Source organism: Peromyscus maniculatus, chromosome 12 (assembly GCF_049852395.1).
Source record: "Peromyscus maniculatus bairdii isolate BWxNUB_F1_BW_parent chromosome 12, HU_Pman_BW_mat_3.1, whole genome shotgun sequence".
In the NCBI taxonomy this organism is placed as follows: domain Eukaryota; kingdom Metazoa; phylum Chordata; class Mammalia; order Rodentia; family Cricetidae; genus Peromyscus; species Peromyscus maniculatus.
The window spans coordinates 20,451,873-20,475,543 of NC_134863.1; the positions used below are offsets into that span (position 1 = coordinate 20,451,873).

At 41.7% G+C, this 23,671-nt stretch overlaps 1 protein-coding gene across 4 annotated transcripts in view; it reads right to left on the minus strand.

The window, feature by feature from the left end:
* Positions 1–23,671, minus strand: part of Atp13a5 (ATPase 13A5) — a 128,009-nt gene that overhangs the window by 45,260 nt on the left and 59,078 nt on the right. For all 4 annotated transcript variants that reach the window (XM_076548668.1, XM_042259124.2, XM_076548666.1 and 1 more), the window contains 5 exons: positions 23,468–23,529; positions 19,327–19,477; positions 7,616–7,702; positions 6,834–6,990; positions 2,494–2,611 (listed from right to left, as the gene is read on the minus strand). In XM_076548668.1, the coding sequence (XP_076404783.1) occupies positions 2,494–2,611; positions 6,834–6,990; positions 7,616–7,702; positions 19,327–19,477; positions 23,468–23,529 (575 nt within the window). The remainder of the gene's footprint in view (positions 1–2,493; positions 2,612–6,833; positions 6,991–7,615; positions 7,703–19,326; positions 19,478–23,467; positions 23,530–23,671) is intronic.

Genomic DNA, 23,671 nt, shown 5'->3' on the forward strand with positions numbered 1-23,671 from the left:
AAAGCTTAACCTTTGAGCCATCCCTTCAGTCCCTAATCAGCCATCTTCCTAGGCATGCAATGATCTCACTGTGGTTTGGATTTCCATCTCACTGACTGAATTCTGATGCCTTTTTATGCACTTTATGTCCATGTGTATCAAATGTCTTGGACAAGTATATACTTGCGCCCTTGGCTCCTTTAAAAAAACCATACTTACTGGGTTTTTTTTTATTATGAAGTTATGCTCGTTATAAACTTTGAATCATATTTTCTTATTAAAGAAGGTTGCTGGGGACAGGCCTGGTTCAGTCCTGTGCTCTTTGCTTCCTGGCTGGCTGCCATGTGATCCTGTGTCCCACTCCAGCACAGCAGACAGAGGTAGTCTCCTCTGCCTTCCCTGCCATGACTGTCTAAAATCCCTCTGAAACTGAGAGCCGGAATAAGCTCTTCTTCCCTCAAATTGCTCTGTCAAGTATTGGGTCAGAGCAATGCAAAGGTAATCAATACAGTATGCCAAGATCAACTGGAAATTTACCAAAGACGTCAACATGAGACTGAGAACTGAAACTCCAAGATGAAATCCCAAGGGGCCATCTTCTTGAGATCACCCTCAGCAACAATTTTATGGATATGACACCAAGCGATGTGCACAATGGCAAGAATAAAGGGGTGCTCTTGTTTCTATTGAGTTCATCCCCTCAATCAGTTCTCTGGGCACCTGGGCTCTTGCTGTTGTACCACACCATCAGCGATTGCACCCACTGCCTCATCCTTTAATGCCCAGCCTCTGTGGAGGCTTGCTTGCTCTTGTTTAACTCACATCTTTGTTTAAACATCTCTCCTCCGACGACATCTTTGACCTCTTTAGGTGAAACGGTGGTGTGTGTTTTTCAGGGATCTTTCCAGCTAATTCATTCTTCCCCTCAAAGATATTTAAGAACCACCAATAAGATAACATATTACAGATGTATTTTACTATCCATTTCCTCAATTGAGATATGAAATTCTTGGGGTCAAGGAGTTAATTTTATTCGTTTCTGTAGTTCCTGAATATCTGACACAGACAAGAAGTTAATAGACATTTACTCAATCAAGAAAGGGATAGGTCTTAAGGAAGCATTTCTTTTGTAATTCAGTGTTGGGTGATTTCTAAGTTATCTCAAAAATAACTCTCAGCTTCCTTTGGTGACTCTAGTTTTCAAGAACCTTTAATTTTTCCTAATTGGAAAAAAACTGTTAAATATAGTTTTATCCTAATAAAAATCAAAACAATGTTATTTTACCCTGTAAAAACAACTACATAACAACAAACATTGTAGACTCCTGATATCTCCTGGGAAAACTTGTAATGGGTGGGAAGATAGCATAGTTTACTTTTTTATTTTGTATTTCTAATAATGTGTATCTCCCTACTGGCTCTTAAATGAGAATACAGCTGTGCTTGTATGTCACAGCTGGGCTGTCTACATTCTATCACTGGCTATGTAAATCTCTGGTTCACCTCACGACCTTAACACTATTACTCAAATTCATGTATGAAAAATTATTACATCCCATATGTTATGGATCTTTAACATTGCTCAAGCCTAGCCAACATCTGGAATGTTAAAGCTGAGGATGTCACTCATATATTTGAGTGAGCTCTATGATTCTATTTCAAAGACAAAAATCTCTCATCTGAAAAGCTCCTTGGAGATAACCCAATCCTACATTTTGTACATGTACAAACAGGTACCATGTAAGGCACCAATTATCTTAGAAAGACAGGTTGCAGATAGTAACAATGAACCAAATACATTGGTACCTTATACAATAGAGCCAATTATATAGGAATGAGAATCTCTGAATTAGAAATATAAATTTAATACATCAAATATATGGACTACATAGGCTATCATTTATTTAGTTTGCCTATTCTTTTACTGTAGATCACTTAAAATGAACCTCTGAAAGGTGGAAGAATACAGTATATAGATTATCCTCTAATGAGGCCAATTCATCCCTTTAATGTAACTAAAAATATTGAGTTTTATTTCCTATATGGAATCCAATTGGCATTCACTACATCCCTCCCAGATCTGAGGGAAATAAAAAGCCCAGATCTGAGAAATTCCAGAAAAAAAAAATGGGGGGGGGATTCTGGAAACCTTCCAAATTATCAGCTGTGTTCTCTGAGAGAGGTCTCTGAGAGACACCTAGGTCCATGGGGGATGAGATTTTGTCATTGTGAGGGGAACAAAAACCCAAGACTAAGATGAATGCTATGCAGGGCAGGGCAGAGCTTCGATGTGGAGTCTGGGAAATCTCAGCTGCCGTATTTGCTCTGTCACAAACCACCATGTGACCTGAGCATGTCCTACCCAAGTTGCCCATCTCCAAGCCGAGGACTAGATGAGAAGAGATCTCTGTCCAAGAACTTCCTAGTGATGGGAGCAGTCGTCAGCCCATCTCCAGGGCTTCCTCCCTTCTTGGATGAAGACCGTCCCCCTGGTCTGGATTTCCCGTGGCATACCTTTCCAAACGTTCTACATCCAAAAGCTTCTCCATCTTCAGGGTCTTATGGGCAAGGGCGATGACACGGAAGCCTTGTACTGTGTATTTCCTCAGCTCCTGCGGGAAATTCTTGGGCACTGTGAGGAGGAGGGGAGAGGGAAATGTAAGAGCACAAGGAAGTACCTACCCAGCACCTGAGCGACTGCAGGTGTATTCCCATCTTTCCACTTTCACTTTGTAAAAATGCTTTACTAGAAAACATGGAGCTTCAGACAGAGGCCAGCAACAGCTTCACATTACTCTGATGAGGAAAAAAAAAATGGTAAAATTGTGCTGTTCATCAGCTGGGCTATGTCCTGATTCTGTGTCCCAAACTATGTTAAAACCTAATCCCAAATATGGCTGTATTTGTATACAGGCCGTTGGAAAATAATTAAGTCATGAAAGTGAACTTTCATGAGTAGGATTAAGGTACAGAGATGTTCTCTCCTTACCAGGAGCAGCAAAGCACACATTCACAAGCCAGGAGGCTAGCCCTCACAAGGAGCCAAATTATCCGCACCTTAACCTTGGACAGCCCTGCTTCCAAAATGATGAAAGATAGACAGACTTCTGTCATTTAAGCCACCCAGCCTGAGGTATTTTGTTATAGCAGCTCCCTGAAGATGACCAAGATGAGTCGATCAGTGTCAAATATACTGATTGGCTTCACCAAGGACAGACCTCATGACTGTGTGTTCTAGAATGAATTCAGAAAAATAGCCAATCTTCTGGATCAGGGTTGATAATGTTCAGGCTACATTTGATGCACTGTTTTCTCTTGTCAATAAAGTTTTAAGCTATGTCCACTCACTTGTTTATTATCCATGATTGTTTTGTGGCCACAGTGGCCAAGTTGGTTAGCTGATACAGATACTATGTGGCCAGAAAGGACTGAAATATGCACTGAGTGACTCTTTACAGAAATATTTGACCATTTATACATACATAATATATATATGTATATATATATATATATATATATATATATATATATATATAGTGTGTGTGTGTGTATGAGTGTGTACAGGCATGTGTGTGCCACTGTGCATGTGTGGATGTCAGAGGACAACTTTGAGCCTTCACTTTTCTCATTGTTTTGAGATAGCATCTCTCCTTTTGTTTACTGCTGCACAGACCAGGCTGGCCATCTGGCAAGCTGGTTCTGGCTCCCATCTCCCGGCAGGTGCTCACCAAGGTTACAGATGCAGATGTTACACATCTAGCTTTTAAAAGTCAGTTCTAGGGATCCAAACACGGCCAGTAAGTCTTGTAAGCTTGTCCAGCCAGGGCTGTACCCCCTGAGCCATGGCCCCAGCCCGCATCCCTGCATAACAAGACTGTTGACACAATGCAGCACTTACACATTTTGGCGCAACTATGTTTTTGTATTTATAAATTCTTTGTGGCGTCTAATGTGCCTATGGGAGAGTGTCAGATGAGAGCTGACATACAACACTTAGCTGGTGAAGTAACTAAGTTTTTTTCTCCATTCTATACCCAATTCACTTTCTGAGTTCAACCTATTAAGCTTCTCTTCCGCACCTTGGTTTCCACCTCCAACATGAGCGATGACTGGACCTTCAGTTCCCATTTATCTCAGACTTTGCATATTTCTAAAATGTTTCCAAAGACAGGGACCAAATCTCAAGGACGCTTCCACCCCTCGTTTCTTTATAGAAGAGGGAGGTGAGAGATCAAAGGTCAAGACAAGAGGAAGAATTGTACAGGCTTTTGTGGAGATAAGCACAGCAGATTGGAGGCTGGACTCTTCCTGAGAAAGCAAGTGCAACAGGGAGATTCTCACTGAAGTCTACAATGGCTGAAAGCAGAAGCAAATAAAGCCTAATACACTCTACAACCTGTTTGAGACGTTGTTAATGGGGTTTATGAGGAAGATCAAAAGCAGGAATGGAGGTCTTTTTTTCCCTTTCTGGGAATCAGACACAGATCCTGTGCACGATAGGCAAGTCCTTCATCCTTGACACAGAAAGGGAGACTTCTGCCGGGCATCTTTAATCCCAGCGCTTGGGAGGCAGAGGCTGCCAGTTCGGGGCCAGCCTGGTCTACAGAGCCAGTTCCAGGACAGCCAAAGCCACACAGAGAAACCCTGTTTCAAAAAACAAACAAACACCAACAAACAAAAAACAAACAAAAACAAAAAAAGGAAAAGGAGACTTCTAAGATTAAACTAAACAGACTCTAAATGTAGAAGTTAGAATAAACTTCCATGAAATCTAGAATTCTGGGCACAGTTGATGGCTAATCACAACACGTAGATGAAAAACAAGAGAAAAATGCCAGTTTCATCCAAGTGAATTTATTTGAATGCACAGATTTTCTATAAATTTGGCCACCACTTAGAATGTGCATATGTTTAGGAGAATATTAAATAACACAGCTCATCTCAGAGTCTGGACCAGAAAGATAAAAATTGCTGGGAAAACCATCTAATACCATCTAATTTAGTCTAATCATTTCCCCCTAAAATATTTCTCTTTTAAAAATATTTCCAACTAAGATCTGATTTGATTTAAAGCCCACTCCAGGAGATGGAACCCATTCTCAACACTGCTTGGGCGGCCAAGAACCTGAGACTAGACAGGCATGGACCTGGGGCAAACTAAATACTGTTGCTCTGCTAAAGGAAGACAGCAATCCAATGACTCCAAACATTCAGTTGTAGTCATAGATCAGTGCCTTGCTCAGCCATCCTCAGAGAAGCTTCCTCCTGGAGCAGATGGGAACAAAGACAGAGACCCACAGCCAGGCACTGCACAGTGAGAGACCCTGGAACACTCAGCCCTAAATGGGATGTCTCCATTAAATCACTCCCCCGGGATTCAGAAACCTCTGCAGAAAAGGAGGTGTAAAGAGTGTGAGGGCCCAGGGGAATGGAGGACACCAAGGAAACAAGGTCTTCTGACATAGAAAAACTGACGGACATACAGACTGAGACAGCACACACAGGTCTGGACCACCAGATGGGCCCCTAGAGCTGAGAGGAGAAGTGGACACATGCCCCCATCCTTAAAGAGGCTAGGTCCCATGGATAACCACTTGCAAGTGAAAAACTGGTTTTGTACAAAGGAGTTTCTCTAGGGAAACAAATCACTCTCAAGGGCAGGCCCCAGGCCCAGCAGTAGATGCCAACACAAATACTGTGCAGGTCCTTGTCTCACAATGTTGTCAGGGCTTTTTTTTTTAACCTTCAGGTCCCTTGCATATATATTATAGCTTCCAGTTCTGTGTTTCTACGGGATTCCTGTGTGTGTGTGTGTGTGTGCACATGTGGGTCTCTGCATTTATATGTGCCTCTCTTGCTTTTTCCATTTGTTTTATCCTGTTCTGGTTTGTGGTTTGTTTGGTTTTTTTGTTTTATCTTGTTTTATTTTATTCCTTAGATGCCTGTTCACTTCTAACAAGAGACGGGAAGGGTATGGATCTGGATGGGAGGGAAGGCAGGGAGGGATATATAACCAGAATATATTATAAGAAAAAAATCTATTTTCAATAAAAGAAAAAATTATTGAAGAATTTTCCCAGGATGGGGAGATGGCTCAACAGATACAAGATTCCAAGCTTGATGACCAGAGTGCAAGTTCTGAGTCCTACATGGTACATGGTGGAAGGAGTGAAATGACTCCCACAGTCTCTCTCTCTCTCTCTGACATACACACATATGCACACACACAGACACATAGAGACATATATACATACATACACATACACAAACATACATACACACACATACATACATACACACACAGACACATATCTGCACACTCACACACACACAGACAGACACACATACACAGGCATACATATGCAGACATACATACATGACATGTGTACTCATACACAGACATACATAGGTACACACATACACACACAATCTCCTTCCTATTGCTCTGTCTCAGCTCCTAAAAGCAGAGCCAGCCCTGTCCCCCTTGCCTGGGAGTTGAGAGAATTCTTCAGATCTGGTCAAGTGTTCAAATCTCACCCCAGGTTTCCGCTCTAGTCATCCAGCCCATGTACCTTCTACGGTTTTGCTCTACATCCGCCGTGTAGTCCCACGATGACTGTACTTTCCTGGCTGTATGAAAGCCAGATGTTTACCTCTGCACCTTCAAATCTCCCGCCCTGCCTCTCAGGCTCTCCTGTGCTACTTTCTCCTAACTGACCAGCTCCTTTCACATCCTGGGGCAGCTTACGTCGTCCTGTGCTTTGTGGTGGTGGTGCTGAAGTCTGTTTTTTGTGTCTGGCCTTTTAAAAGGTTTTACCTCTCGAAAGAGAAAAAAAAAAAAAAAACATCAGTACCTGTTTCAGACTGGCAGAAGCTGGCCACCATCTCTGGGGCGCCCTTCATGTAGACGTGGAGGTGGAGGTCACCAGCCAGCTGGGCAATCACAGACATCCTCTGTAGGGCCGAGGAAAATGGAAACTGGCGCAGGATGGTGATGGTGTCCACGGGACTCTGCAAGGATGTCAGAGGGAAGGAGACCGCAAAGCCTTCAAGCGGTACCCAGCAGAGGCGTGCATGCCAATCAAAAGGATTTACAGCCTCCAATGTGCCCAGCCACATCATGGCATATTATATCTGCTATAATGCTTATGCTTTTCTGGTCTATTCAAGAGTGACTCCCCCAATACGTTATCTGGTCTCAAAACCCCTTCCTGGTGGCTGCCTGGAGAAATCCTGACCTCCCTCCAGGCCATCCTCTGTGATGGAATGCTTCTTTTTCCCAGAATCACTACTCTTCTCCAGCTCTGCTCCCCACGGCTCCTTTGCCAGCCTTTATTACAGCGCTTGGCAGGGTGGACTGCACTGACTTGCACTCCCATTGATTTCCGACCACTGCGAGCTCTTCCCATGCCGAACCCAGCAGGGCTTGTTGTGAAGTCTAGCCTGGTGCTCCAGCGTGCTAGGACACTCACTGAGTGTTTGCTGAAAACACTAATGAGCGAAGTCAGGACTGTAGACACGGCCCTACCAACTACGGAATTCATTAGGAGAAAGCTAAACAGTAAAAGCATACACCGGACCTGTTTCTCCAGTGTTCAGGGGAAAGAAACACACGGTCTGAGGAAGAAAATCGTACCTGACTGGCTTTTGGTCCTGGTTTTATTACTGGGCTTGAATCTGACACGCCAAATTTGCCGGAAGCCACTTGGCAATCTTCCATGTTCTGTTATAAAATGAAACATCTATGAGATTCCTTGGAGACAAATAAAAAGAAATAGTTTTCCGTGTGCAATGTGCTAATATTTTCGAAACCCTTTTCATGTAGCGTCTCTTCCCAGATATTGACTTAAACACCGTCATTGTCAAATTCCTGTTGTTTTCACTGACCATAAGGACTTTATTGTAAAAATGTCAAAAATACTGCGACTGCATTCAAGTAGAAAGGGGTGGGGAAGCACTGGCCGTGTGTGTGTGGGGGGGGGGGGGGTGGGTAGCTGCTCTTCCTAATGGCTGTGTCTAGTGACTGGAAGGGGAGACCAGTTCTTCAGTGCTGTTCAGCACAACAGCGCTCAGCTGTGTTAGCAGCTGTGCCCCGAGATAAACACAAGAGCACGTTTTTTATGTCACACCTGTGTCCCTAGTCCCATTTAGTTAGCTAGAAGGCTAGCAAGCTGGCTGCCACCAACTTAGAAAGCACATTTGGAAATGGATTTTATTCCTTGGATAAAGCATCCAAATATTAGACGTCAGTATTATAGAGACATCAGCATAAACCAATATCAAAATATTGGGGAAGGAGTTTACTATATTTTTCTTAATAATCTGTAAGGATATTGTCCTTCAGCTTTTACATTTAGAAGGTTCCCAGGTAACCAAGGATACTTCACTGAAGGCTCCATCAGACTCAGACTATACCTCAGGGAAAAGTGCTGTGTTTAGAGGTGGAGCTGACCATCTTGACAGTTCTGACAGAGGTGGCATTAAAGATTCATGTTCACACACAAGACCTCAACTTGTACATCATTAGTGCAGGTGGCAGGAGACATCACTAGGATCAGGATCCAAGTGACACGTAGTAACAATGGCTGCAGGTCATCGCTACATTGGTTTCCCTGGCGCTGGGAAGGACTCTGCTCTTTAGGCAGTTCACCGATTTCCTTCAATAAGATCCAGGGAACTGGACATGATCTTGTCTTTGCATCAAAACCTTTTTTTTCGGAGCCAACAATCTCCTCTCAACTTACTGACTTTGGGAATTTCCTTTTATAGTGGGTTTCCCTTTTTCAGCATTGGCCTTCTAGAGAGCCCAAACTTCCCGTTATTCATCGGCATCAGCTTCTTGGGGGCTGTGCTTCATGCTCTGGGTGGTCACTTGTTTCCACTCATCCACAACTTAAATGTTTTCCTGTGAGATATGTGTGTGTGTGTGTGTGTGCATATGTGTGTGCGTGTGCGTGCGTGTGTGCGCGTGCGTGCGTGCGTGTGTGTGTGTGTGTGTGTGTGTGTGTGTGTGTACACATGTGTGCATCCAAGTGTGCAGGAAGGTGCATGCAGTATCTATGATGTGCTGTAGACAGGGTCTCCCACTGGAACCCAGGGCTCTGATTCGGCTAGGCTGTTCGGCCACAAGCACTCAGAGATCCGCTTGTCTCTGTCTTCCCAGTTCTAGGATTACAACGCCATGCCCATCTTTTGACCCAGGTTCTGGAGATCAAACTTGGATTCTTGTGTTTGCAAGGCAAGCACTTTCCTACCCGAGACCTCTCCCCAGCCTTTCTCTGCCTTTTATATATTACTCTAAGTGTCTTTGAAACCCTTCTTTGGAGGTCAGCATAGTGTTGCTGATCAAGGGAGTTATTCATGAATACTTTATATTTGTTTGCCACTTTACAGTGCCCAACTTCCTTCATAATCTCAGTGCTCATGCAAGTCTGTGAAGGAGGCACTATTATTGCAAAGGTACAGATGAGACCAGAGACGAATAGTCTTAGTTACGGATCCACACAGCCAGGGACAGGTGGAAAGCAATGCTCACTGTCACCACAGCATCCAACATCTTTGTTGGTGTATAAACCTTTGCTGTGTGAAACAGTAGCTACCAGACACTGTGGCTTCTTAAATTTAAATCAACTAAAAACAACTGCAATTAACGATTCAGTTCCTTACTTGCATTTCCACATTGCAAATGTTCGTTAGCCACATTTGGGGGTCTGATTTAGACTACTGTTTCTTCAAGGTTATTAGGGAACTCTGGTATCAGACTTTGGCCTATCTGGAAGGAATTAGGGTCAAATAGGTTTCGTGAATGCTACATGCCATATTATCCCTTGAATATTCAAAATTAATCATAATATTTTAAAGAATATTCCTAATAAAAAACTACATTTAAATTTGTTTAAAGATCAGTTCCCCCAATTATGAATTTATGGACTCCTATACCACGTTGTATTCTGTAGCAGAATTTTTTGAAACAGAGATTGATAAATCTTGTTAGGATAAGAACAGAATTCATCCAAACAAGATTCACACATTATTATTATTATTCATAATAATAACATAGGTACTGCAGGAGCAGATGCTGGAGAAGGTGACACTGTGCCTCTCTACCTCACAGGCTGGGGCTGAGGAGAATCTGATTCTGAGAGAAACTCTGTATGATACTTAGCTGTAATTATTAATTTGACACAACCTAGAATCATCTGAGAAGACAGTCTCAACTCGGGACAAATTATTATGTTGGCCTGTAGCCATGCCTGTAGGGGTTTTCTTAATTAAGTGATGCACAAAGACCCAGCTCACGGTGGGTGGCACCATTCCCTTAGCAGGAGAATCTGAACTGTACAGCAGGGTAGAGACCAAGGAGAATACAAACAAGCAAGCAAGAGAGCATGCGTGCATTCATTTCTCTCTGCTCTCGATTGTGGATGTGAGGTGACCAGCTGTCTGAAGCTCCTGTCTTGACTTCCCCACAATGATAGACTGTAACCTAGAATTTTAAGCTGAAATAAACTTCTTGCCCCACTAAGTTGTTTTTTTGTCAAGTATTATTTTTTTTATTCTTCTCTCATACATTACATCCTGATCACAGTGTTTCTTCCCCCGACTTCTCCCAGTCCCTCTCCTATCTCCCTTCTCCCCCAGATCCATTCTTCTTCCATTTCCCTTCAGAGAGAGAGAGAGAGAGAGAGAGAGAGAGAGAGAGAGAGAGAGAGAGAACAGACCTCCCAGGGATATCCACCTAACATGGCATAACAAGTTACAATAAGACTAGACACAAACCTTCCTATTAAGCCTGGACTAGGCAATTCCATAGGAAGAAAAGGGTCCCCCAAACAAGCAAAAGAGTCAGAAACACCCTCCACTCCCACTGTTGGGAGTCCCACAAGAACACCAAGCTACACAACTGTAACATATATGCAGAGGAGCTAGTCCAGACCCATACAGGGTCCATGTTTGTCACTGCAGTCCCTGTGAGCTCCTATGAGCCCTGCTTAGTTGATCCTTGACCTCTGGCTCCAACAATCCTTCCTCCCTGTCTTCTGCAGGGTTCCCCTGGCTCCGCCTAGCGTTTGGCTGGGGTTTTCTGCATCTGCTCCCATCAGTTGCTGGATGACGCCTCTCTGATGACATTTGGGCTAGACACCCATCTATGAGTATAGCCAAATATCACTACTAATCACTTCATTGATTTCTTTTTAACCAGTTGTGTTTGGTTCTATCCTGGGGGCTCTGGGTTGTCCTGGATATTTTTATTATGGTCACAGAAAGCAAACTAGAGCACTACAAGCAAGCTGCTCCTCCAGGGCAATCAGATTATTCAGCACCATTACACTTCCTAATCCAAAAGCCCACTCTCTCCACTAAGTGTCGGACTGCCCTCAACATCTGTGAACAATGAAACAGCACTGACTTGAACACAAACTTGTGCCGACTGTGGACACTGGCAGAAAAGTACCCTAACCTCTGGGAAACAGAAGACTGTCCAACTGCAAAAGAAAATACAAGCATGTGTGTGCCCCTATCGTAGACACGGAAGTATAGAGCAGAACGTGTGACCAACCGGTACAGCAAAGAGGAAGGAGAGCAGCCAGGCGGACACTTCATGCTGAGGGCCGGACATGCTCATTCTAAGCATCAGGGAACAGCGTTCAAGTCATGTCCACACAGGAATTCAATGGAACGGGGAAGAGACACCACCGAAAGCACACTGCATACAGCCGTTCCCCTCCAAGCTGTTTGAGCAGCAGACAAGTAACAGCTGCTTTCCCACCAGCAGAGCTTCAAAGACAACCTAGGGGGAGGGGAGTCCACATTCAGCCCAGCAAGGAAAAGTATCGACTACTAGTATACTGTTTTGATTTTTAGCTTTGCTAATTTTTTGTCTTGGTTTTCATGTCACTTGATTAAGATTTATAATTATTCTTTATTGGCACTTACTCCATCCCATCTCTCTTATTTCCCAAAGCTTAAGCCTATGTGCTTTATTTATTTCTACTTCACTTCCTCTTATTTTCACTTCTTAATTACTGATGTCTCTAATCTTAATCCTCTTTAAATACCTACCTTATCCTATTAATAGCTCTTTCACTTTCTGCCCTTAATGGGAATGTAAATGCTGTGCCCAATTGCCACTTTGTCAGAGAGTTAGACCCCAACATATTGGTAATTTTTAATAAACACTCTTGTTGATTGCATACAGGACTGGTGGTCTTTTATGGGCTTTCTTGTGGACCCTAACAACCTCAAGATAGATTGTTATTAAAATGTTAAAACAACAGAAGAAAGAAACAACGTTAAAAGTTGCAAGAGGGAAATCACAACTTACTTGTAATAGCAGAACTTTCAGAATAGCATCAAACTTTTCAGCAGAAAGCCCCGAAGCAAGGAAAGCAGGGAAGGAAGTATGTAAAGCCCTGAAGTATAAAAATATCCAACCAAAATTTTTATATACAGTATAATTACTTTTTAACTTAAAGAAGAAATAAAGACATCCCAAGATAGGAAGAAACTAAGACATTTCATAGCCACTTAGCCAGAATTACAGATGATATTTATAAGAATTCTATATCCAGAGGAGGACGATAGTCACAACATGATAGCACAAGAAAGGGAAAATTCCATGGGAAGAACAGATAAATAGATAAAAATTAGGAAAGAGTCAAACACACCCAGCTGAACAAATCAGCAAGCCCCAACGTCTCATGAAAATACCAAACAGTTTTCAACTAGAAAAAGAATAAATAAAACTACAGGAAATAGAAAGTATATCTCAATAATAGTCCTGAATATTAGTGGTCTCAAATCTCTAATTAAAAGGCATACACCAGATGACTGAATCAGAACACAAGAACCATTTGCTGGTTGCGAGAAACACATTTCACTGGTAAACACACAGAAAAGCTGAAAATCAAAGAATAGAAGACTATAAACCCTACATCAAGAGGATGCAGAAAACAGGCAGAATTGGCCAGTCTTACATCTGATAAAGTAGATTTCAAAACAAATTAGTAACAAGAGATAAAAGAGGTCACTACACGCTACTAAAAGAAAATATCCTTAAGAAGGTGAGAAAATTTAAAGATATAGGTTCAGTGTTGAGGCATCTAATTTCATAAAACAGATGGGGCCGCATACAATAATACTGCATTGATTCAATTCCCTACTCTCATCAAATAAAACACCCAGTCCAGAAAAATTTACAAAGAAAGCTCATTGTTTGACTGTACTGTAAATCAAACATATCAAATGGATTGATTGAAAAGATATCTGCAGAATATCCTACCTATCAGCTGTGAATATGCACTGTTGTCAGAAGCCTGTGGAACTTTCTCAAAAACAGATCATATTTTGTGCTACACAGCAAATCTTAAAAAACAAAAATAAAATACTGCTGTGGGATGTTCTGTATGTCCTGTGGGAGCCCGTTCTTGGGTTCCTCGTGGCTTTACCCAGCAGGTCCGCATAGAGGATGATTAGGACCACGGGCCTGAGTGCAGGTGTCTGAGATGGTCTGCACTTGGCTGGGCTGTAGGATGGTCTGTATGTCAAGTTGCTCTGATTGGTCAATAAATAAAATACTGATTGGCCCATGGCTAGGCAGGAAGTATAGACGGGACTAACAGAGAGGAGAAAAGAAAGAACAGGAAGGCAGAAGGAGTCACTGCCAGCCGCCACCCTGACAAGCAGCGTGTGAAGATGCCGGTAAGCCACAAGCCACATGGCAAGGTATAGATTTATAGAAATGGATTAATTTAAGATATAAGAACAGTTAGCAAGAAGCCTGCCATGGCCATACGGTTTGTAAGCAAAATAAGTCTCTGTGTTTACTTGGTTGGGTCTGAGCAGCTGTGGGACTGGCAGGTGACAATGATTTGTCCTGACTGTGGGCAAGGCAGGAAAACTCTAGCTACAAAATACATTTCTTAAATTTTATAAGATCACAGTAGAATAAAACTAAAAATCAATATCAAGAAAAGCTACCCATATGGGTGGGTGATAAATAATATTCTCTTGAATGATCAATGTGTCACTGAAAGAGTCAGAGAGGAAATTAAAAAAATTCCTAGAGTCAATAAAAATAAAAACATGATTTATTGTAACTTTTAGGATACATCAGTTAGTTCTAGTAGACATGAATTAGTAAAAATCAGGGAAACCTCAAATATATAACTTAATGGTTTACCACTTCAACAAAAATAAGCCAAATCAAAATGTAGTAGATGAAAATAAATGATAAGAGTAGAGCTGAAGTCAATAAAATGAAGAATAAAGGACAGGAAAAAAACAATCAAAGGATTGGTTCTTTGAAAAGATAAACAAGTTGAATAAAGCCTTAGTTATCGGGGACTATAGGAGTCCAGCCCCTCAATAGTCCCCTCCCAGGGTCTGGGAAGAATCTACAACCAGCTGATAATTAATCTTTGAAGAAAAGAAATAAATCTATCTACATGAAACTCCTTAGTTCATACACTTTATTATTATTCTGTGATAGTTCTCTCTCTACACAGTTTCTATTCTGCTCTCATGCCTAGCTCCTTCCTTGCCTGATTTCTCTATATTTGTCTACTGTCCCCTCTAGGTTCTATCTTAATTCCTTCATCTAGTTCTGTCCCTTCTAGGTTCTCATCTATCTAGTTCTTTTCCCTATCAGCTCCTCTCCCGTCTCCTTCTCTCTCATCTGGCTCTTCCTCATCTTGTTCTTCCCCATCTGGCTCTTCCTCATCTTCCATCTCGTTCCTCTTGTCCTCTCTTCTAGCCCTTCAATCTAGTTCTTCCCCATCTCAGTTCGTTCCTCTCAAGTTCTTACCCATCTAGTTCTTCCATTCTCTTTTCTCTTTCTCTATCCCCTGCTTTACAGTTATATATCTCCCCAAAATCACAATCCTCCCCTTCACCTAGGACACTAAGCCTAAACTTCCTCAGGCAGTGATTGTCTGCTATCAGGATCAAATGGAGGATTGATAAGAATTACAAAGAGGGCCACTAGTTGTTAATTATCATTTGTGACCCAAAGGGGAAGTGACTAATGAATTAACTAAAGGCTAAATATGGGTAATATCTAAGAAGAGGGATCTTATGTACACAACTATAATCCTAAATGTGTTTGGTAAAAGATGTTAAAAATCTGTAAGTTGCTAGGTCAATGGGAGAAAATAAAAATGTCTTCTTTTTTTCCTGTGGCTCCTATCTGTCCAAGCTGTCTGCCGTTTTTCTGCAGGGTGGGGGAAAGTGTGCTCAGTCTCTAGGCAACCTGTGTACAGGTAGATGCCTCTGGTGATAGTTAAAGGGAGATCTGGAACTGGAGGTAAGATTTTGGAAAGGAGGAAGTTAAGCTTAATTAGCACATCCACCAGGCCTTCTCAAACAGGTAGCCTGGATGCTTAAGTCTGTTCTTAGAGAGTACAGAGGTATCTCTGATAAGGTACTTCCTCCATCCGGTGATGGACCTGGTCGGATGCTACCAATAGTGATAATTACAGGGAGGCTTGAACTGGGGTTCTGGCTGAGCATAGCTGTTAGCACAGAAGGTTATCTAAATATTCCTAGAAGTGGTTAGGTAAGTAGTTAGAGGTCTATAAAGTTAGTAAGGCTGTAAGAAGGGAAGGTACAAGCTAAACTGTGTAAAGCTATTACTTAATGTCTACCTGACCTAGGTGGTGTCCCCTTGTGGAATTTACCTTAAGTCAGGAGACTCGCCTGTGGGTTGTTATCACTGTTAATCCTCGGAAATTGGGTGACCACCTGGGTGATGTCTCCTTTAGTCCTTGAAAGTGACTAGGGGAGATATCTGATTCCAGAGAAAGCCTCTCCTGAGGCTGTTCTCCAAATGCCTGGAATGTGTATGTCTAGAGAGTGATCAGTCCACATTTTAGCCCTTCTTAGGGAAAAATCAATTGGGAAAACTAGGAAGGCACACATGATTTTCATAACAGAAGACAGCTGATATATAACAAGCCAAGTAACACCAAAAACTCCTTGGGATTTGGCTTCCTCTGGAGGAATTCCCTGATTCCTCCAGGTAGTGACTTTGCCATAACCAGCTGAGTTCTTATGATATTCCTGTGGCCCGCAGCACTTAGTCAAACCTATTGACAGAAATAAAAGATCCAAATTAATAAAAGTAGAGGTGAAAGGGAGGAGATTGCAACAGATTCCAATGAAATCTGTACCCAGCTACAGGCCCAGTCTTCTGATCTGATCCCTAGGAAATCCTTTGAAAACATATACTCCAAAAGTCTGGAAAGTCTAGAAGAAATAGGTCAATTCTTAGACACATATGACCAAGAAAATGTAGACATGTAAGCAACTTAAACAGATCCATGACGATCAATAAATTGAACAGCAGCAGCAACAACAAAAAGTCTCCCAACTAAGGCAAGCCAAGAGCAGACTAATTCACCACCACATTTTCCCAGAGCTTTGCAGAAGTGGCTCCAGTGTACCTCAAATTATTCCACACAATAGAATGAAAGGGAGCCCAAGTGAACTAATCCTATGAAGCCAGGATTACTCTGACAGTGTATAAGGAGCCAATAAACAGTTTACCCTGCTACAGGCCCATTTTTCTGATCTGATTCCAAACATTATCAGTAAAATACTTACTAATCAAAAAGACAGTGGAAAGATTGTGTATCATAACAAAGTTGTTTCATTCCAGAGATACAAGGACAGTGAGTCACAGATTAGTACATATAAAAGACACGGATGGACTAGGGATAGAAATCACTTATCATGTCAACAGATGAAGAAAAGACCTTTGATAAAGTTCAGGATGACTTCATGATAACAGCTCTGAAGAAACCAGGAGCAGAACAAATAGATATCAGCAGAATAATGACTATCTGACTGTAGGTTCTGTGCCCACAGATAAGCACCAGGGAAACATCAGGAGTGGAATGTGATGTCTGCACTTTCTCCTAGCTCCCCTAGACCTCTATTTTGAGTTTATTTAACTTAGTCGATCTATATACCACTATCTTCCCCCAGACCCCTATCCTGAGCTTGCTGACCTGGAGCCTGCTTTCTTAGTTAATCTACAGAACTCATTTTTATACAAGTGTTTACTTGTACTTTGTAAGAGTTTTAATGTCTTAAGCTTTGGTGTGCAATCGCGATTGTGTTAATTATCACCAGGAAGATTTTTTTTTTTTTCTAAATTGTGCTGTGCTAAAATATACCTAAAATAAACTACCTGGTGTCAGACGCTTGAAGTTTGCAGCAACACCAGCTCCTGAGTTGTGTTGAACCAAATGTTGAATCAAATTCCTTTGTGCCTCCCCTATCTCAACGCTCTGCTGGTCCTGGTGTTTGCAGAGACCCCCACACGTGCAACAATACAGCCAGCATGAGATCAAGTGAGAAAAAAACTGAATTTCCTAGAAAAGTGAAAATGAGAAAGCAGTGTGTGCTTTCTCAACTCTTACTCAATCCAGTGCTTGAAGTTGTAGCCAGAGTAATCACAAAAAAATGAAAAATGAAAGCCATACAAACAGGAAGAAGCCAAATTATCCCTGCTTGCCAATGACATGTTCCTATATTGAAGTGCCGGAGTACCTCTACCATAAAATTCTTGGATGTGATGAGAGATTTCAGCAAAGCAGCAGGTCATAAAATCAAGAAACAAATTGCACTAGCTTTTCTGTATGTCAACAGCAAGAAGGAAATCAGAAAGTAACCTCATTCATAACAGCTGCAAAAGTTACTTAGGATATGAATGAAATTCTTAAGAACTGATAGAAATATATATAAAAACTTAACAATAAGAAGGAAAACATTAAGCTTCATTGAAAGAGTACTAAAATTTTAACAAACGACTTTTAACAATGCAGTGAAGCTTTGACTGACTTTTCCAATCCAGATGGATATAGACCTCCTATGTTCATTGATAAGCAGACATTATTGATAGTCAACATGATAGAAATTGCCATATTACCAAAGACAGCCTGAAAATTTAATGTGATCCCTGTAAAAATTCCAAAGATGGTCTTCACGGAACCAGAAAAGAAAAACAATATTAAAATTCATATGGACCCAGATAGCCAAAGCAATCCAGAGCCAGAAAGAACAATGTTAGAGGTGTCAAAACCACTGATGTCACATTATACTACGGATTCATGATAACAAAATCAACATGGTGCTGACACAAACACAGAGCGCAGACCAAGGAAATGGAGAAGAGATAGTGGTGAACCAGCTTCAGCCATCTGATTTTTGACAAAAAATATGTATATACTGGGACGGGGAGCAATCTTTTCAACTAATGGTGCTGGGCAACATGGATCTGCACATGTAAAATAAAACCAGATTCCCATCGCTACTTGGTAAAAATATTGATTCAAAATGCATCAAAGACTTTAAAACCTGAAATTTTAGTACTCCCGGGGAAACACTTCATGACCTGCATGGAAGCACAGGTTTTTTGGAAAAGGATTCTGACAGCTCGTAAAATAGTAGCAAAACTTGACAAATGGGATCACATGATGTTAACACGCTTCTGAGCAGTGAAAGAAATGGAGAGAGAAGAGAGAGGCTGGAATCGGGAGAGCAAGCCACAATAAACACTGATATGGATTGAGAGAAAAAGAAACCTACAGAGACCGTTGGGAGTCGTGAAAATCATTCAGCTACTATGAAAATTGTTACCAACGTTCCTGCAAAAACTAAAAGGAGAACTACTGTGTGATCCTGTTACATCACTCCTAGGATCACACTTGAAGGAATGTAACTCAACCTATCACAAAGACATCTACTCACTAATGTTTACTACAGCACCAACTGCGGCAGCCAAGGTATAGAAGCAACCTAAGTGTACGCCAGCAAGTAAGTGGATAAGGAAACTGTGGCATACTTACATCATTTATTCATTCATAAAAATGAAATTATGTCATTTGGAATAAAAATAGATGGAACAGGAGATCACATGAAATGAAATAAACCAAACTCAGAAAGCCAAGTATTGCATGCTTTCTTTCATATGTGTGAACACACACACACACACACACACACACACACACACACACACACACACACTGCATATATGATATGTACACACAAGGGAGACTATTTACACAGAGGAATGACAATCCAGGGGAGGTCAAGAGAGAGTAATGAAAGTGAAGCTCCTCAAAGTACATGATACTGAAGAAAATGCCATAGATACAATCACTTTGTGTCATGAATCTATACTGATAAAATTTGGAAAAATTTGCAATGGCTATTTATAACAATGACTAATGATAAAGTATGGCCATTTTCTAGATTTGTATCTGAATTAAAAAATGATCCAGTTCTGCCAATGAAGGTTTCTTCAAGTCCTCATTTGATTGATTGATACAACCATCACCTTACCCAGCCAGTGCCTTCAAACATTTTGAGGTCCAAAGGGTCTCCTTGGATGGTCCCATCGAGAAGGATCAGGGAGTGGCAGCTGGCCATGGCTGCACACAGTGGGCCCCAGGGCATAGCCTGGCCTGAGGCAAAGCTGTGGACTGCCTGGAAACTGGTTAAGAAGATAGAGTTAGAATTCTCAATAAAATAAGTTGCATGATCTGCCCCTTAAATCTTACCAAGGCAGCACTCCAACTAGCTGACCCTTACCCTCGCCCTCTACAGTGACTTTCCCATATTCTGTATCACTGCTTCTTAAAACTCTGAGCACAGCCCGTATGGGATTGAGTGAATAAAGGTGGGGACGGTAAAATATATGGCAACAGTTAAATGTGTCTGGATGTCAGCAACCACACAATGAATTCAAAATCAAATGTGTAATGAACCCAAGATGTTTTGTGCAGTGTTTACCTGTGTCGCCCCCCATGACTTCACTGTACTCTTGGTTCTGAACATACATCATGCCCACGTAGCATGGTGCATGCCAGCACATCAGGCAAAACCAAGGAACAATGCCCAGAGCACCTTGGTTCAGAACATAGACTACTGTTACATCATAAGTTGCAGGGCTTATATATACACACACAGCTATAGAACATGCTGGTTTCATGATGGAAAACAAAGACTTTTTAGTATTTTCCTGCTGTCATTCCTTAGCATGTATTAAATTAGTATACCTTTTGGTGGTATTTTATTAGAATATTTGTTCTAAAATTTGCTATGCAAGTTGCTTTGTGTCGTGGAATATTAGTTTAACATGTGTCACATTCGTTTATTCTGTGGGATATTTGTTTAATGAGGCAAAGATGGGTTGCATTCTTTTATGTTGCATTTGTTTAATTCTGTGAAGCTGGGTTATTTTGCCTGCCTAAAATATCTGATTGGTCTAAGAAAGAGCTGAATGGCCAATAGTGAGGCAGGAGAGGGACAGGTGGGACTGGCAGGCAGAGAGAATAAATAGGAGAAATCTAGGGGCCAGAGAAGAGGGAGTGAGAAAAGGAGAGGAGGACACCAGGGGCGAGCCACACAGCCAGCCATGGAATAAGAAGGAAAGAAAGACATAGAATAAGGAAAGGTTAAAAAGTCCAGAGGCAAAACATAGTTAAAGAGAAATGGGATAGTTTAAGTTAGAAAAGCTATCTAGAAACAAACCAAGCTAAGGCCAGGCATTCATAAGTAAGAATATGTCTCCCTGTATTTATTTGGGAGCTGGGTAGTGGGCTCCCAAAGAGAAAAAAAATCTTGTGTTTCATTATAAAAAGCATTTAATGAATTTTGGCTTGAAATCAGGATTGAACGTCCAATAATTCCTGAAATGGCCCTAAACATATTTCCATTATTTTGTAGTATGAGTTTATATAAAGCAGCATTCTCAGCATTGACAATTATAAGAACAAAACACTAATTAAGGCTGGAGAGGACCTAGAATCAGGTCACAGGACCCACACAGCAGCTCACAGTCATCAATAGCAACAATTTAAGAGTATGTAATACCCTCTTTGGACCTCCATGGGTACCAGGTTCACACATGATGCATATGCTTGTGCTCAAGCATCCACACAGACACATAAAATAAATGAAGTACCCTTTTAAAATGTAAAAAATACTCATCAAATCTGAGTAACACCAAGTATGCTCCTACTGTATCAAATATTCAACCAAGATTTAATTCCTTATTTAAAAGCAAGGACATTCACATTGTTACTGTGCAAATTCACTTTTGTCTTTAATAAATGGTAAAATTGTGCATGTATAAAGCATAGTTTTAAAATAAATAAATATATATAAGTGTTTGGTTCATTTCTTGTACCTACATACCTGGGCTGCATACAGATTTCTTGGATGAAAGGGATCATACTCAGACACAATCTGAGCCACCTGCTAATCAAGGCTACCTGCCCTAGCTCTAACTCATCTTACAGCTGCTCATCCTGCCAATATCCTTATGCCCTGAGTCTAGAGCTACACTAAGCTTCTTGCACTGTCTCTCCTTGTTCAGGGATTTCTCTGCTCACGGTCCTCTGCTCACTTGGGGATTTTCAATTTTCAACCGCAGTATTCTACCTGAAGAGTAATGTTTACACAACCCTTCTTTGAGTTGGATATGGATTTTCCCTTCAATATATAGACTGCCACTGGTCAATCAAAAACCAAATTTCAGGGTGTTTGGGGATACACATTTTATATATATAAAATATTGTGATGTTGCATATAAACCCATGGAGCTCTCTCTAAATAAGAAGTCTTTAGATTCACGAGGTAACTGGGACAGGAAGAAACCTGTCTAGTGGTTCCAGGCAACTAAAAGCAAGCAGAGGCTTTCAACTGATTCTCATTACTCAGTTCCTTGGAGTCTACCACCATTTCCTGAAATTTCTTCTCCAAATATCTTGTCTCTGAAGTTTCTTCTACTCATTGACAGGATAGCCTGGCATCATTCACTTTCAGCTCCTCCTAGTTTCAATCTGAACAGTGATCATATTTAGTTGATCCTACCCCTTTAAAGCTTCAGCATGCAAGAGTGTGGTAATATTTCATTTGTGCTCTAACAAATAAAACTTGCCTGGGAATCAAAGGACAAAGCCAGCCACCATATAAAACATAGAAGTCAGGCAGTGGTGGCACATGCCTTTAATCCTAGCATTTGGGAAGCAGAGATTCATCTGATCTTTGTGAGTTCAAGGCCACACTGGGAACTGAGCCAGGCATGCTGGCACATGCCTTTAATACCAGCACTAGTCAACCATAGAGGTCTGGAGGTCTATACAGACAGACAGGAAGTGATAGACCTGGGCAGGAAAAGGAAGTGATGTAGCTGGGCAGAGAGAGAAAGTAAGATGGCAGGGTACTAAAAGGTATACAAGGTGTGAGTACACAGGAAGTAGCTTTCTCTGGAGGCTGAGGAGTTGGTAAGGTGAGGTTGGCTGTGGCTTGTTCTATTCCTCTGATCTTTCAGCTTTCACCCCAATATCTGGCTCCGGGTTTTTTAAAGACCGTTTAGCAATTCGTGTTACACAAGGGCCACAGGAGGAAGATTAGAGTGGGAAGTTCAGAAGAACATCCTCCACCTTCATTGCCCTGGACCACAGGCATATAGTGCTTCTCTGGACAAAGGTCTAATCAGTACATTTGAACAGACAGGAGCAGACACACATGAATAGAGCTAGAAATCAGGTTGTTCTTTATACTCGGCCTGGGCTATCACCTACAACCTTGCACCCTGCCTGTGCCAAACCTGGCCGCATCACTAGCTTGGCGGACTCTGCCTGACTCTTCCTCTGATGCTCCGGCTACCTCAGCCACTGTTGGGAGCTGAAGCAGGGTAATCAAAGCTGAAAAGCAGAAGCCATTGCCATTCAGATGGTACAAAGGCATGCCTCAGCCCTGCAGAAAGGAGCTAGGACCCTTCTCCCTCCCCTCTCCTGTTCCGCTCTGGGGTATGTATCTATATGGTTATCTTCTTTGCTTTACCATGACAGCCTTTAGCTCAGGTCTGTAAAATTTCAATCTAGATAATGCTTTGAAATCTACCTCCTATGCCATCATTTTCCGAGAGTCATCATTGGTGTACAAAAATTGAAAATGAATTTCTACCTTCAATCATCAGGTGTCATAAAAATCCGAACTGTATGTTACATCAAGGGACTTTATTATTTTGTCTCCATTCTGATTCTCTGTCTTCATGGTAATAATTTTCATGGCCCATGTTTCACATCGAAGGTGAGTCCATTCATGTGTTTTCATGTCATTAGACTGGGAGCTCCACAGGAAGGCAATGGAGCCCTTTTTCGGGTCTCTGAACACACTCATCTGCCCCGCCACCCAGGAAGCCTTGCCATCTTCAAGCACGGCTTCATTTCCACTCCTTGATTCCCTGTCTCACTAATTCAGTTCCTTAATCATCTACCTTATTCTATTCCACTTTTTCATGCTGGATTTGTAGATCTACTTTCTTTGTCTGACTCTGAATTTGGGACACATTTAATTAAACGAGTTAGACTAATTGGGAGCCAGTGTGAATCACATTCCTCAAGCCTGCAGGGGTGGGTTTGAACATCAGCACGGTAACCTCCCCACCACTTCTCCCATCTTAGAGTCCTACCAGTTGCCAGCCGTAGGGACAGTCCCCCAGAGGTCCAGCCCATCTTCTGTGAGCGTCCCTGTCTAAATAAAAAGTTATGATTGACTTCAAGCAGGAGAGTTAAAGCTTTGATACCATAATTGAAACAAAATCCAAGTTTCCAAGAAACTACAGCCTATGCAGTCACCCACAACCTTGTTCATCAGCATTCACTTTCAAATCTAG